A 16,858-nucleotide genomic window follows, 5' to 3' on the forward strand; every position below is an offset into this window, starting at 1 on the left:
TCTATGTGTTGACATAGGTAACAGGCTAAGACTACCATAGGTGACAGGAATACTGATGCCTGTCACCTTTGTGGTAGCATAGGTGACGGGCTTCGGCCCGTCACTTTTGAGTAGTCATCAGTGACGTGATAAAAGTGACGGACATAATATCCGTCACCTTAGGAAGATGATGCCCGTCACTATAGAGTTTTTCTTACATAGTGTTTCCAAGGCTTCACACAAGATCTTCACTAACAACATACTCCCTCCAGGTTGGTAAAAGAAGTCATTTAGGACATCAACACGGTCTCCAAAAATAACTTTGACCACTATATTTTTTCTATAAAAAATTTATAAAATAAAGTCAACATATACTTTTACGAAACTACATTTCAAGATGAATCTATTTACTTCGCTTTCAAATTTTTAAACTCAACCCAAAAATATTTATTTACAGTCAAAGTTTAAAATGTTTGACTTCAGACAAGTTCAAACAACTCCCTTTACCAACACAGAGGGAGTATGCATGCTTTTGTAGGGTCAGGCAGAACCATTGTTGCCTGATGGGAACTTTCCCCTTATTGCTATCAATGTCTTCATGTCGCACGACCTCTTAACATTACACCACTGAATCCCCTATCCTTTGTTTGTTGTGCAGTGATAGTACCAATATCCACTAATCGTTGTTTCCAGATTTGGTTACCGGTTGACATCTCTTCTAATTCGTTGATACGAGAAGCAAATTGCTGTGTGGAGGAATCAATATCTCGACATAAGCCAAGAGGCAGATCTTGTGCCACTCCACCAGGTCGTATGAAACTGGCATGCATCCTGGCTCCCGAGACTCCTTTCATAGAATTTCGACAATTTCTCCCGCTCCTCAAAAGCCCAAAGGAACGGAATTGATACTCCCACATCCATAGCTTGAGTAGTTGAAGCAAGTGAATGATTTGAAATCGTGTTATTTCACATAAACTCTACTTAACTTGATAGACCATTTCTCCACTGCATTGTGTGCCTGTACATGTTTATCCCAGATTTCAGCAACTTTTTCCTTGAATTCGGAGTGTTTTATCCAAGAGGTTTCAAAACAGAAAGGCCTAGGGTCTCTTGATTTGTTTCTTTCTGACACAACAACATAGGGTTGTGATCCAACATCTCTCTAACAATTTTTTCTCAAAGATGTTAGCGGGAATTCTTTATCCCAATCATCAAAAATTAATTAAGATCCTGTCCAACTTTTCAATGGTTGAGTCTTGTTGATTGTTGCTCCACGTATACTTTTCACCAATCAGAGGCAAATCTCTTAACTCATAAGAGTTAATAACTAAGTTGAACATATCAGTGTACAAGTTTCCCAAGAACTTTTCATTTTTTTTCAGAACTGAATCTCAAGATATTGAAGTAATGAAGTCGCCACCAATCAGTTTAACTCGTTATCCTTTGCCATTACAACACAATCATCTAGAATTGATAGAGAAACAGGTAATCATTGTATACAAGCATTTATTCAACTAGGGCAGTAGCTTGTTATTGTTGGGCATTATAACAACCCTATAACAATTATCTAGAATTGATCGAGAAACGGGTAATCGGTGTATCCAACAATCGGATCGGAGGTGTAGAAAGTGCTCCTGTCATACTCGGGGCCAAAGGTCCTGGCTAAAGGTACCAGCTGTTTTTGCAATCGGTACTCGTACCGGTTGCAAAAGCAGCTGGTACCTTTGGCCAACCGCGATCAAAGGTAAGGGGTTTGGTACCGGGTTAAAACATTATCCGGTACCAAAACCCCAGTACAGGCACCGGTTAGTGCCACCAACCGGTACCAAAAGAACAAGGAGGAATAGGTACCGGTTGGTAGCACCAACCGGTGCCTAAAGGGCGGACAATGGCACCGGGTTTTGCCATGACTAGGTGCCGCCACGTGCCCACAACAAAGGCACCGGTTGGTAACTTCAACCGGTGCCTATGCCTATTGTTTGGCACCGGTTGTTGAGCACCAACCGGTGCCTTTGAGCCACGCCTATAAATACCCCAACCCCTCCCCCCTCCAAGCTGCCGTGAACTCACTGTTCATGGCAGCTAAGTGAGGGGAGGGGAGGCGAATTTTTGTTTTTTTTCAAAAAAGGTTAGTTATTTTTCTCCATAACTTAGCAATTAGTTTTTAGAAGCAGTTATCACTTAATTTAGTTTATACATGTGATAATTATTTTTAGTTGTAACATTTTATTGTAGTTATATGCGTTATCAATTTATTTGATATGTGAATACTATCAAATTATTGTATTTATATGTTTTATCAATTTATTTGATAAGTGAATAGTATCTATTTATTATAGTTATATGCATTATCAATTATATATTTGAATTCAAATTTTGTATGGAAATATTATCAATTACATATGCAAGGGTGCTTTATTTAGTTCCCTTCAAAATTCCAAAACTTTACAAGATTCCACATTCGAGATGCATGCTACGCCAATTCGAGACCCGCAGCTCAGCTAGGCCAGAAGGCCACATGCGTCATTTCTTGTACAAAAATATAAAGTTTCATATTGAGAAACAAAGTTTTTACATAGTCATGCAGTCAGAAGGCCATATGCATCGTTATAATTTTGTAGTTCAGTTTTATTAATAGCGTATTCAATATTAGTTATAAATTGGTAGTATGAATAAACTATTTGTACACTACAATGATGTATATAAATGTATGGTGGACCCAGATGAGTCGGCAATGGATGTACATGGCCGACCGGCGTTCAAAGGAGTTCATTGATGGCGTGCATGAATTCATAGAAGCTGCCGAGAAACACAAGTATGGCGGTTTCGTTCGTTGTCCATACAAATTCTGTAAGAATGAGAAGGATTACTCATCATCAAGAACCATCCACAGTCACTTGTTCAATAGTGATTTCATGCTGAACTACTATGTTTGGACCAATCATGGCGAAAGAGGAATTATGCTGGATAATAATGTAGAAGGAGAGGACATGATTCCTGACTTTGCAGCCAATTATAATGCCTTTTTCAATGACACTGGAATGGGTGAGCCTGAAGAAGATACTGAAGGATACGTTGTAGAAGATGATCTTGGTCAGATGCTGTGCGAAACTGAGGAAGGTTGCGAAACAGAAAAGAAATCGAGAGGTCTGAAGCGTATGTTGGAGGACTACAGAATATTGTTGTACTCTAATTGTAAACAAGACCAAAAGAAGTTGGGTATGACATTGGAATTGTTGCAATGGAAGGCATCAAATGCTTTGTCTAACAAGGGATTCGAGGAGTTGTTGAAACTTATAAAAAACTTACTCCCTGAGGGTAACACCTTGCCGGCGACAACATACGAGGCAAAAAAGTTGTTTGTCTTTTAGGATTAGAGGCACAGAAGATACATGCTTGTCCTAATGACTGCATCCTATATCGAGGTGAGTATGAAAATTTGGATTCATGCCCTGTATGCAACGCATGCTGGTATACGATCCCTCGAGATGATCCAGGCGACGTTGAGGGGATGCGTGTCAAGAAGAGGGTGACTGCCAAGGTGATGTGGTATTTCCCTCTAATACCATGTCTGAAACGTTTGTTCATGAACAAAACAAATGCTAAATTGATGCGATGGCACAAAGAAGAACGTAAGCAAGACAATATGTTGAGACACCCTGCTAATGGGTCGCAGTGGAGAAAAGTGGACAGAACATTCCCAACATTTGCAAATGATGCGAGGAATGTAAGGTTCAGCTTAAGTACGGATAGCATGAATCCTTTCGGTGAGCAGAGTAGTGCCCATAGTACCTGGCCTGTGACACTATGTATATACAACCTTCCTCCCTAGTTGTGTATGAAGCAGAAATTCATTATGATGCCGGTGCTTATCCCCGGCCCGAAGCAACCCGGTAACGATATAGATGTGTATCTGAAACCACTGATTGAGGATCTTCTATTGTTGTGGAAAGAGGAGGGTGTTCGTATGTGGGATGCGCACACAGAGGATCATTTTAACCTTCGTGCATTGCTTTTTGTAACCACCAATGATTGGCCAGCACTAAGTAACCTCTCCGGACAATCCAATAAGGGTTATAGGGCATGCACCCATTGTTTAGAAGAAACCGACAGCACGTACCTCAAGCACTATAGGAAGATCGTGTATATGGTTCATCGTCGATTTCTTCCAATCAAGCACCCATTAAGGAGAAGACATGCTCACTACGATGGAAAGGCAGATCATCGTACCAAGCCTAGGCACCGTTGTGGGAAAATGGTGTTTGAAATGGTCAAAGATATAAAAGTAGTATTTGGAAAAGGACCCGATAGCAGATCAGTGCAGAGTGATAACGAACGTGCACCTATGTGGAAGAAGAATAGTATTTTATGGGAGTTACCTTATTGGGAAGTCTTAGATGTCCGCCACGCAATTGATGTGATGCACCTAGCAAAAAATCTTTGTGTGAACCTTCTAGGCTTCCTTGGTGTCTACGGTAAGCCAAAGGATACATTGGAAGCGCGGCAAGATCTTCAACGTATGAAACCACGGGCCGCTCTACATCCAGAAAAAAAGGGATAAAGAACATCATTATCTAGGTCCTGCGTGCTACACTCTTAGTAAGAAGAGAAGCAAAGTATGTTCGACTGTTTGAACAATATCAAGGTCCCATCAGGCTACTCTTCGAATATAAAGAGGCTACTGAACTTGAAAGAGAAGAAATTCGCACACGTAAAGTCCCATGACTGTCACGAGTTGATGACGCAATTGATTCCAGTTGCACTTTGAGGTATTCTACCAGCTAATGTTCGAGCAACAATTATAAAGCTATGCATCTTTCTCAACATAATTTCTCAGAAGTCAATCGATCCATCGAGTTTAAGTAGGCTACAAGAGGATGTTGTCCAAAGTTTAGTCATTCTTGAAATTATATTTCCTCCATCATTATTCAATATTATGACGCATCTTCTAGTTCACCTGGTCAAAGAGATTGGTATTCTTGGTCCTGTTTTCCTTCATAATATGTTCCCTTTTGAACGATACTTTGCAGTCCTAAAGAAATACGTTCATAATCGGGCTCGTCCAGAAGGAAGCATTGCGAAGGGTTACATCACAAAGGAGGTCATTGAGTTTTGTGTTGACTATGTGGAAGAACTCTGCCCAATTGGGATTCCAGTATCACGTCATGAGGGGCGGCTGATTGGAAAGGGCACACTTGGAAGAAAATCAGTAAATGCCACAGATCATGCCACGTTGAGCAAAGCACATCTCACAGTTCTGCAACAATCATCCTTGGTGGCTCCATACATGGAGGAGCACATGCAAATTGTGCGAAGCATATACCCTTTGAAGTCTGAGACATGGATTACAAAACATCATAACAATACATTCGCCACCTGGTTGCAGAAGGAAGTCATGGCCAACGATCAAATTCATGAGTAGCTAGCTTGGCTGGCCAGGGGTCTGGCAAATTCAATCCTGATGTACCAAGGATATGAAATTAATGGTTACACATTTTATACAAGAGCCCAAGATAACAAGAGCACCAATCAAAATAGTGGTGTCCGTATAGATGCCACCGACTCTAGTGGCCAAACGAACTCATATTTTGGTTACATTGAAGAGATCTGGGAACTCAACTATGGGCCGTTGAAGATACCTCTATTTCATTATCAATGGGTTAAACTCACAGGAAAAGGTGTCGATATCGACGAGTACGGAATGACAACGGTAGACCTCAAAGAGCTTGGCTATCGAGACGAACCATTCGTCCAAGCTAAAGATGTCACTCAAGTTTTCTATGTACAGGACATGTCTAGCAAATCGAGAAAGGACAAGTCCAGGAATAAATCAAGTTTTGTAAGTGCCGGAGATGAGCCAAAGCGCCATATTGTTCTGGCAGGAAAAAAGAAAATTGTGGGAGTCGACGATGTCACAGATGAAGAAGAATACAATAAGGTTGATGATATGACTCCGCTCGCAGTGGAGGTTGACACAAGTATTCTTTTAGCCGAAGAGGAGGCTCCGTACACACGTCATGATCATAATGAATGGACGATTGTAAAGCGAACCATCGTTAACATTCCCTTAGTTGAATGATTATGTCTTGTAATATTTTCTGTGAACATTATCAGATTTTTTATGCAATGAATTGATTTATTGGGCAATTAAATGATTTATTATGCAATTAAAATAATTAGTTGTGCACCTAAATGATTTATTATGTAGCAATTAAAATTAGTGTGCATTTAAATGATTTATTATGCAATTATTTGATTTATTATGCAATTAAAATAATTAGTTGTGCACCTAAATGATTTATTATGTAGCAATTAAAATTAGTGTGCATTTAAATGATTTATTATGCAATTATTTAATTTATTATGCAATTAAAATAGTTAGTTATGCACCTAAATAATTTATTATGTAGTAATTAAAATTATTGTGCATTTAAATGATTTATTATGCAATTATTTGATTTATTATGATTTATTATGTAGAAATTAAAATTATTGTGCATTTAAATGATTTATTATGCAATTATTTGATTTATTATGATTTATTATGCAATTAAAATAATTAGTTATGCACCTAAATGATTTATTATGTAGCAATTATTTGATTTATTATTATTAGAGAATTAACAGATTTATTAGGCAATTAATAGATTTATTAGTGAATTAACAGATTTATTAGAAAACGAGAAAGGGGAAAAGAAAAGAAAAGAAAGCCTTAGGTACCGGTTAGAATTATCAACCGGTACCTAAGGTAGGCAATTCGAAAAAAAAAAGGGTTGGCCGCGGGTTCGAACCGTGGCGGCGGCGCACAAATTACACAGAGTTACCATTGAGCTATCGAGGGATTTCAGATCTCATCCCGGCAGCTGTTGTCGGTCAAAATCCACCGGCGAGTAGCGACAGGCAACACGAAGAGCCGGGAGGTCGCCGGGGTGCTAGCAGGCACTGCTCCCTCATCAACGGCCCGCAATCCTAGCACACACCGCGGCTTTCTAAGACGCAGAGCGTGCCACCTGACCTATACCTGATCAGGAAGGTGCTAACGTGCTTGCGACGATTTGCCTGCATACACAAACACGTGCAAATATAAGTCCGAGCCGTGGTCGGCTTCCCGGGACGACTCTTGCATCGGCTTTAAAGAGCCGATCGAGTCCCGGTGTCAGATTGGGTTTGTATATATCCGGGTATTGATAAATAAAGCAAATAACTGTAAAGCTGCTTCAATTAAATCTAGCTAATCTAATCCACGACGGTAAAAACTTCACTGCTAGATCGGAACATCCTACACGTAATTAGGCCTAATGAGCGTAATACATAACTAAACCTTAACCAGAATAGAGGCCTAAGAACAAGCAAAAGCCGATTCCCGGATCAATTCCCTGTTAAGACTAAGGCAAAGCATCTAATACGTCACCGGATCATCCAACCCGTTTGCAAGGCCTAACCTAGTAGATATTACGCCAATTCTTAAGTATAAAAACAAACCATAACAGATCAGATCTACTAGATAGAAAAGAAGCAGGGTGTCACCCCTACGCGACTAATTCCATACAACAAGAATTAGTATGAGATTAAAACATGATCGCGCAGAGATGACATGATGTTCGTAGATGATAAGCAACAAAAGCACGATGAATCTACTAAAGATCATGCTACGAAAATCAGGATAACTAGTACTACTCGCCATCAAAAACACTTCAGTACGAGTAATACCAAGGTAAAAGCAAGAACAATGCTGCCCTGATCGCAAGAAACGATCAGGGCAACATGGCGCTTACTTGGATGAAACCCTAGAATTAGGGGTGGCGGTGCGCTGAGAGTTGTTGTTTGCAAAACGTGATGACGTTCTCTTTTTACAAATATCATAGGGTACATATTTATAGTCCAAAGACTTGGAAAACAATCTAAACTAACGTGTCCATATCGGACTCTATCTCTAACTCAAACTGGACTAAATCTAAAGATACATGGCCCACATGGCCCAAATGCTCACGCAGAAGCCGATTCGTAAGTCTCCTTCAATTTCTTCATTAAGTCCAACTCACTCGCGGCCCATAAATTAACCTGTTCATTTATGGCGATAACACCAGCAATCTACAAAAGCAAATTTCAAAGACCCTAAGGCACCGGTTTTGCTTCTCCACCCGGTGCCAAAGGGAAATTTCATTCCCGCCCGTTGGGCCCCTAAGGCACAGGGTGGAACTGCAACCGGTGCCTAAGGCTTCACTAAGGCACCGGGTGGAACTGCAATCGGTACCTAAGGAGCTCTTAGGTACCGGTTGAAATTATCACACGGTGCCAAAGGCTTAGGGTATTTAAGCCCCGGCCCTTCTTGCTCCATTCACCCCTCCTCTCGCGATTGCCGTCAGCCTCCGATCGTCCACCTCGCCGCCTCACTGCGCCGCCGGCCTCGACGACGCTCGCACCCTCTGTGCCGGCTGCCGCGGCATCTCCTCGACCCGCCACCTCGACCTCCGCGTGTGCCCTCGATGCCTCAACGCCCCCTCGACCACCGCGTACGAGAGGCGTCGCAGCCCACCGGCCTCGACGCCGCTCCAGTCCACCTCCACCCGAATAGAGCTCGTGGTGAGCTTCCTCTCGCCCTCCTCATCCTCTCCGACCCCTTTCCCCTCTCTTTCTGGCGCCGCATTGCCGGGGCACAGCTGCACCGCCGCGGTTGGCATCCCACCGCCGCACGCACATCGCGGGCAGCCCCTACGCGGGGCTGCACGCCGCCGCCGCGGGCCCCGAAGCCACCTGGCCTCCCTGGCCGCGGGCGCGCGCCGCACTCCCGCCGCCCGGCCCTGCGCCGGCCGGAATGCCGCCGCCGGCGTGCCATGGCGTGCGCGAGCTGGGGCTGGGCTGGGCCTCTCACTGACCAGTGGGGCCCAGCTATCAGCCCTGTTTAGGGTCTAGGGTTTTCCAAAATTGTTTAATTCGGCTGAGATTTTGTAAAATGCATAACAAATCACAGAAAAATGGTAAAAATACAAAATCAACTTTGTTAGTTTAGTTGCATCTAAATCTTCGAAGGAAAAATACTCGTGCATGTTAGATGTCAGTGTTATCTGTGTTAATTTAGTTGTAGATATAGTGTTGCCATTATTATATATTGACTAGAATTTAATTATAGAGATATTTTTATAATTTAATTATAGATATAGTATTTTTATTATTAGATATTAACTAGAATTTAATTATAGATATAGTGTTACCATTATTATATAGAGATATTTTCAGAATTTAATTATAGATGTAGTATTTTTAGAATTTGATGTCCTTATTCAATGTCCTCCACCGCGCCGCCCCTTCACCCTGCAGCATGCCGGGCACCCCACTGCGACGCCGGCGCCCTCCTACGCATAGTATAGTTTAGTTTAAAATTTATTTGTTTCAGTGATAACTAGATAGTATAGTTTTATTTAGTTTAAAATTTAATTATTTAGTGATAACTAGATAGTATATAATTTATCTATATTAGTTTCATGTAGAATTAGCATAATTAGTTTGTTATGTATATGTATATACTATATAATGTATAATTAGATAGAATTTAAATAATTTATGTATAATTACTTTATATTATATATGTATATAGTATTTGGATGTGTAATTTATTACTTTTTCTTTACATGTGCAATTTAGATGTACTTGTATCGCATGTTAATTTATTTATATGCATTAGTTAGAGAATTTAGTTAGAGAAAGAAATGGAGAGAATTTAGAGAGAATTTCTATTATTATGTTTTATGTAGTGTATAATTGTGTCATTCAAAGATTTTATTTAATCATGTATTTAATGGTTAGATGACGACGACATGTATTTCACTGTATAATGTAATGATGACGACGAGTAATGACGACGACGAGTAATGACGAGTAACGACGACGAGTAATAATTTTATGTACAATTCTTGATTACATGTATTGCATTTGTAATTTAGATTGATTTAAATTAATTCTCGAGCTCGAACCCATTCGTATTAGCTCTCTAACTCACTCACGCATTCGCCGTCCCTCGACTCTCGACCTCGACCCTCGACCCCGACTCTCAACCCCATCCCTCGACTCTCGACCTCGACCCTCAACCCTCAACCCCGTTCCTCGACCCGGTTCCTCGACCCCGTTCTACGACACACACACACTCCCACTAACACACACACACAAACGCACACACCCACACACACACTGACTCACACACACACTCACTAACTCTCTCTCTCTTTCTCTGTCCCTCTAACACACACACACACTCTGTCTCTCAAACACGCATATTCGTTCAAAGAATTGAATTCTCCTACTTCATTTAAGAATGAACACATACTCTAACACATTTTTACAGCTTCAGTTAAGGATGGACCCCTTTGGTGATGACGAGGTCGCCAAGCAATACATGTTGGACGCAATAAACGAAGATACGAGGGCCAACACCACCCAGCCAATCGCTGAAGAAGATGCTCGGACAGCTGATTCGTTCCTGAATATGTCTGGAGATGCTGAAGAAGAAGATGATGACTTTGCGCCGCCGCCCAATCAGCAGCAGCATGTTCCAGTATGAATCTTAAAACTATATGCATGGTGACTTCGGTAGATTAGTTTTGCGATTAACATATCTTTTCTGTAATTTAGTCGACCTCCGCATCGACTTCGTTGAGCCAGTCAAAAGGGAGACGCCGGCCAACCAAGAAAATGGAGGGAAGACAGGTCGTCACAGAAGTGGACGCAAAGGGCTGGGCAAGTGCTCCAGAGGCTGCTAGCACAAAATTTGTCAACCAATGTGGGGTTATTGTTCGGGCAAGAATTCCGATCACCACAAGACTATGGAAAACGAGCAAACCTGAAGAACAGCAACACGCCGTGCCTACACATCAGAAGGAAATGCTATGGGCAGAACTCAAGGATATGTTCACTCTTTCTGAAGGAGTTGACAAAGAACTTGTGAAGAAATGTGCCTTGAAAAAGATGGCCCTTGCCTTTGCAACTTTCAAGAAGAAGTTGTACATCAATTACATCAAGAAGGATAAGGAGCCGAACTGGGACGATCTTCCTTAGGTTAAACCATACTGGGAGGAGTTCAAACAATACAAACTATCAGAGGAAGCCCAAGAAAAATCCGAACAGGCCAAGGTGAATGCAGCAAATAAGAAGTACAGCCACCACCTTGGGGCTGCCGGGTACAAGAAGTCAGTTACAAAATGGCAGAAGATGGAGTAGGACCTTATGGATAGAGGCATCAGGCCGACGACTTGGGATTGGCTGGATAGATCCAAGTGGTGGTTATTTGCTAATGGCGTGACACTAAACCTGTTGTATGGAAGTTTGGTCGTGCCCGAGCATATGCAAGAAGTGTCCCGCATTCTAGTCGCTACAATAGATGAGACCCAACAAGGAACATTCCAGCCTCAAAGGGAGAATGATGAGCTGACAAGGGCATTAAAGAATCCAGAACACCCTGGACGAGCCCGCGGCATCGGTGTGGTCCCATGGAAAGTTGCTTGGGCCGGAGATTCCTCTTACAAGACTCACCGAAAGAGCAAAGCTGAACAGGATGAGAAATTTCGTGCCATACAAGAAGAGATGAATAGGAAGTATGCGTCCTTGGAATCTCAGATGGACGCCAGGGTCAATGAGGTAGTGCAGCTAGCTCTGAGCCAAAGGGCCACTGCTAGGTCGCACCCGGATGTTGTGATAAGCCCGGCCTCTCAGCGATGCAGCAGCTGTGCATCCACGGCGGCGCCCGACGTACAAGCGGAACAGCAACCCCAGATTGAGCCAACGGCGGTTGATGACCAGAGGTATCTAGTGGATGATGTCACTATGCCGACACCGTGCGAGCTTCATGTGCGAGTTATGTCGCATACGGGTCAGCCCTGCCCCTGAATCTTTCTACTACAATTCATGGAAGGCCGATACCCCCTGGCTACACCGCCGTCACAGTCGAGCAGATAGTTGGAAACAATGAGGATGTTGAGCTCGACTTCATTGGAGGGGATGGAGAGAAAACATTAGGAGACGCACTGCACGGGGTCGTTCTATGGCGCAAGGCCGACATCAAACTTACTGCAAGCACAACGGCTCCCGTGCAGACCGATCACCCATCTCCGTGGCCTCCCTCACCGCCGTCCCCACAACCACCTCCTTCACCAACGTCTCCGCCGGCTCAAAGGGCCACAAGTACTCCAAATCCTCCTGCACCAGAAAAAGAAAAGAAAAAGACAGCATCCCTCCCGGCGGCTGGACCCTCAAAGAAGAAGCAGAAAATGGTCGAAAAAAATAACCTACGAGAAAACCGCTGAGGAGTTGGAAGAGGAGACTGCTCGATATATAAAAGAAAAATTGAAGCCTAAAGTCCCCCCGCCAACGGAAAAGGTACCTCTAGAACTTGGGAAAAAGCTTCTCGCAAACCTATACAACCCACCAAAACTGAAAAAGCTTACCCTCGGACTATGATCATACTCTGACAAAGGTACACAAGGTCAGAAATATGAAGAAAAAATGTGGCAAGACCATTCCTTAGCTTGGCACACAACAAAAAGAACTCGAGCCCCTCCGGGTGCCAGGGTTGCCACTCCTACACCCGACGGACGTACAACTCCAGGCGGACCTACAGGCCGCAATATTTCTTTCTGAAACTGGATCAACGCTAGAGGAGGCAATGGGGCAAGTGGAGGCGGAAATCCCTGTCGCTCCCGTTCTTACTCCATTCCAGCATGGAAAACCTTTTGTCACTGAGGAAGAGGAGAAAAGTCTAGGCACGCAGATGTTCAATTTGCATAGATGGTACTTGCGAATGTCGAATGACGAAGGAAAAATATTTGGAGTCAAGTATCGTGACCATGATTTCTTCCGCGGGGAGGACGACTTCTAGGTGTACTTCGAAAATTTATATCACATTTACCATCGACAAGCCCTCGACGCCTCTATCATCACCATTTGGGTTTTGTAAGTATCACTTACCTCTACATTAATACTTTTTGTTAATGAGAACATAATTATATGTGTGCATTATAAAATTTCTATTGTATCATTTAGACAGGAGACCCAAAGAAGCCGAAAACATGGATGGCACCATCAGATCGGCTTCATGTTTCCTTTGCTAGTCAACCAGAAAGTGCTCAATGAAAATTACAAGGAAACGTGCCGAAACATGTACGATTCGTTGACTAGGCAAAATTACAAGGGAAAATTCGATTCATGCCACCACAACTCCGTGAATTTGGGTGTCATGTTGAAAATCATGCCACTCAATGGCCTGATTTTCAACATGAGATCCAATTTCAAGAAATTGGAGTGGCATGGATCCAACTAATCCAAATTACAAATCCTATATATTCATACCATACAACTTTGGATAAAACTTGGTCGACTCAATCCTCTGTTATATTACTAAATAAATACTAAGTCGTCTAATGCATGTATGTATATATCCTATCTATATCTGCAGTTATCATTGGATTTTACTCATACTTTCCGTAGAGACCGGCAATCTTATAGTCTTTGACTCAATGAGAAATACAAAGTCCGCAATCCAACATATCCTAGACCCCTCGAACTGGTAAGTTCAGTTTACACAATCAAATCCTTTTTCTGTTAATAACAATTTCTGAATATCAAACTTAACTTTGAGCACAGGGTTTGGAAAAAATTTGTGAAAAATAACAAAGGACGTGGTCAATGGAGGCCCGAACTGAACATTAACATGGATTATTCGGTATGTTGATTCATAAAGATTTGTCTAGTTAAGTATATAATCCCAAATTGTTCTAAATTAAGTAATTTATTTATTTCTCCTTAAGTGTCCGAGACAACAACAAGGAACTGATTGGTGCGGGTACTACGTATGCGACTACTTGCACATCATGACTCAATGCGGGAAGGCTACTGATGAAGACACGAGAGTACGTCCAAACCGTTCACTAGTATATTTTCATAATTGTACTAACAAATATGATGTTAATCCTTTTTTCCTAAATGATAGATGTCTCAAATGGGCGATGAATGTTACTCTACTGATCGGATCAACGCCGTGTGCGAGCAGCTCGCCGGATTCATTTTGAACGAGATCTTGGATCCTAGAGGCGAGTTCTACCACGACGGTTACATCCATAGAGGACTTCCATCGACCTCCTGAGAGGACCAGTAGTTGGACTACAAATATGACTTGTATATTTGTAAATATTTTTAAACATTATGCCTTTGTGTTTGTAAATTTATAAATATATTAGTTCATCTAATTAGCTTAATTATATGCTCGTATTTCACTTTTAGTTAGTTTTAAATATTCTCTGAAAACGAACACGAACGACCAATAAACGTATAGTACTATAGAGCTTGAGTGCGTTTAGCAATTATAAAAGAATAAACAGTAATAAATATAACAAAATAAAACTGGATTTGGGAAAAAAAAAATCATTGGTACTGGTTGGAAAGACCAACCGGTACCAAAGGGGCTGCCACCTTATGTCAGCGTGGCAGCTTCTTTGGTACCAGTTGAAAACCCGGTGTCTAAAGACGAGGTTGTTGGTCTCGGTTTGCGGGAACCGGATGGAAAACCGGTGCTAAGGGTGTTTCCAACCGATTCATGGCGTGTTTTCTAGTACCCTCCGCTAGCAATGAACGTCCCACGAAACGCCTTCCTGAATGGCAGCAGCATGTGCGGGAGGGTCAGCTTGCCGTCGTCGGGGTTCACCCGCATCCTCGGCTCTAGCATGTGGCAGTAGAGCACGCCGGTTGGATTCAGCGTGCGGTGGATGACGTGCAGCGCCAGCGTCTCCGGGTCAGAGTCGCTGCAGTCCATGTAGTCAGTGAACGGGGAGAGCCGCACGCCCAATCGATCTGCGCCCACCTCGCCGGCCACGGCCGCGACCACCTCTGCGGTGAAGCGGCATCGATTCTCCAGGGTGCCCCCGTACATGTCGTCGCGGTCGTTCGTGCTGTCCTTCATGAACTGGTCGAAGAGGTACCCGTTCGCCGCGTGGATCTCCACACCGTCGAAGCCTTTATTTGTTCACAGAAGAACACTTCAATTATCAGTTGCTACATATATATATGTAGTACCCCCTGATGCTGAATGCATGCATAAACAGATGAGTATTTGTTGAACGTACTTATATTTCCGTTACGTTTTGACCTTCATTAATTGACCAATCACCATTAACTCTGCTATCTTCTTATTCATGATGATCTCTCATAGTCACTATATCCTACTAATTTTAGCTTTAGTTGTGATCCAAACAGGACCAGCACAGTAGCCAATAATTCTAAGCTAAAGCCAGGCAACGACTATCTATCTAGCTAGCTAGCTTTCTCACCCTAGCTAGTCATGTAGCAAACCAGTAGCTCTTAATAACTAATCAAAACATGGTCTAGTTATTTAATTTAATTCTAACAAAATCGGACTAGCGGATGATAAGGACGCCTCTAGCTAATTTTGCAATCAACCAAACTAATGCATGCTGCCCTATTCGAAGATCACTAAATGAACAATTGTCCAAATTTAATTACAATACGGAGGGAGCAGACGCCACATTTAATTTGGTGGTGGCTCACAAGCATGCATCATGGTGGTTGCTTACTACCTGCTTTGATCGCGTTTCTAGCAGCGATCCTGAACTCGTTGACGACGTGTGGTATCTCATTTGTTTCCAACCTCCGAGGAACCGCGAACGTGTTGACGTGACCGTCATGGCTCACCTGCGGTGGGACTTGCTTGTCCGTGCTCGAGATTGGTGCCTGCCCGTTTGGTTGGAACTCTGGTGAAAAATCGAATGTTCAGGTACGGTTAATAAACATCAGTAGGGAATCGGAGGAGGTACCTGGCGCGGAGACGCGGCCGGTGTGCCAGATCTGGGCGAAGAAGACGGCGTGCACGGCGTCGACGATGAGCTTCCACGCCTCCACCTGCTCGTCGGTCCACAGCCCCGGCACGTCCGGGTACCCGCGCGCGGCCTCCGACACGGCGCAGGCCTCGGAGATGAGGAGGCCGCCCAGCGTCGCGCGCTGGCAGTAGTAGAGGGACATGTGCGCCGGCTGCGCCACGTTCCCGTACGCCCGGCACCTCGTCAGCGGCGCCAGCACAACCCTGTGCGCCAGGTTGAAGGCGCCCATCTTGTACGGTGTCAGCAGCGGAGGAGCCGAGTCCATCTCTCCCATCCGATCCGTCGTAGAGGGAAGCTCCACCTTCAGGAAAGATGCTGCTGTGTGCGTGCCTGTGTTTGTGCAGGTGGCTACGTGAAGAACAGCGGCTGCACCTGCACGGCTATTTATCTGTACACCGATAGATGCGCCGGCGCCGACCCGGCGTATAGAGGAGTAGGCGGATTTGTGCTTGTCTTGCGCTTCCATTCGTTGATCTGCACGTCATCGAATTAATAGCCATCACAGGAGCCGGCCGGCTCATCGAATGGGCCGGGACGTGAACACATGTGCTGTCCACGTCATCGAATTAATAGCCGTCACAGGAGCCGGCCGGCTCATCGCATGGGACATGAACACATGTGCTGTCCACCAGTAGCATGAATTCCAACGATGTTCAAACGGGCCAACCTGCCAGCAGGTTTATCCCATCCAAATTGAAGACCCGCGGCATCAGTTACCAGGTGCTATCCATCAGAATTCAGAACCGTGCGTGCACCGGCCGGCCTGGATGCATATGTCTCACGTGGTCCCGTCCCCGTCACAAGTACGCACGGAAAGTTGGTCAGAGAGCCGCCTGGAGGAAAGGAAACCCTGCTATACCGTTCTAGCGATCGTCAAACACCTAGCAATCGAGAAGCAGGCGTCACAAGTATAGGCCATGTGGTTGACCATAGCTTGACTTCCTTCAGATTTTTTAGGGGATAGCAAAGGTCCACGCGCGGTACGCACGTGTTTGTCCAAAATT

The 16,858-nt window shown here is 43.6% G+C and overlaps 1 protein-coding gene across 1 annotated transcript; it reads right to left on the reverse strand.

The window, feature by feature from the left end:
• Positions 1–14,547: 14,547 nt before the first annotated feature.
• Positions 14,548–16,119, reverse strand: LOC120676394 (putative 12-oxophytodienoate reductase 11). Its single transcript, XM_039957658.1, has 3 exons — positions 15,792–16,119; positions 15,555–15,728; positions 14,548–14,973 (listed from the first exon to the last, which is right to left on the reverse strand). The coding sequence occupies exons 1-3, from the start codon at positions 16,117–16,119 to the stop codon at positions 14,570–14,572; spliced, it is 906 nt and encodes a 301-aa protein (XP_039813592.1). The 3' UTR covers positions 14,548–14,569.
• Between the last annotated feature and the right edge of the window lie 739 nt (positions 16,120–16,858).

The sequence above is a fragment of the Panicum virgatum genome, chromosome 5N (genome assembly GCF_016808335.1).
Source record: "Panicum virgatum strain AP13 chromosome 5N, P.virgatum_v5, whole genome shotgun sequence".
NCBI lineage: Eukaryota > Viridiplantae > Streptophyta > Magnoliopsida > Poales > Poaceae > Panicum > Panicum virgatum.

What these genes read in the sequence shown, in the direction of transcription:
- LOC120676394 (XM_039957658.1), bottom strand. Translation starts at nt 16,119, where the DNA reads ATGGACTCGGCTCCTCCGCTGCTGACACCGTACAAGATGGGCGCCTTC. An exon ending in CGGCCGCGTCTCCGCGCCAG is followed by an intron (nt 15,729 to 15,791) that starts GTACCTCCTCCG and finishes ATTTTTCACCAG; the next exon opens with AGTTCCAACCAAACGGGCAG. An exon ending in TAGAAACGCGATCAAAGCAG is followed by an intron (nt 14,974 to 15,554) that starts GTAGTAAGCAAC and finishes GAACAAATAAAG; the next exon opens with GCTTCGACGGTGTGGAGATC.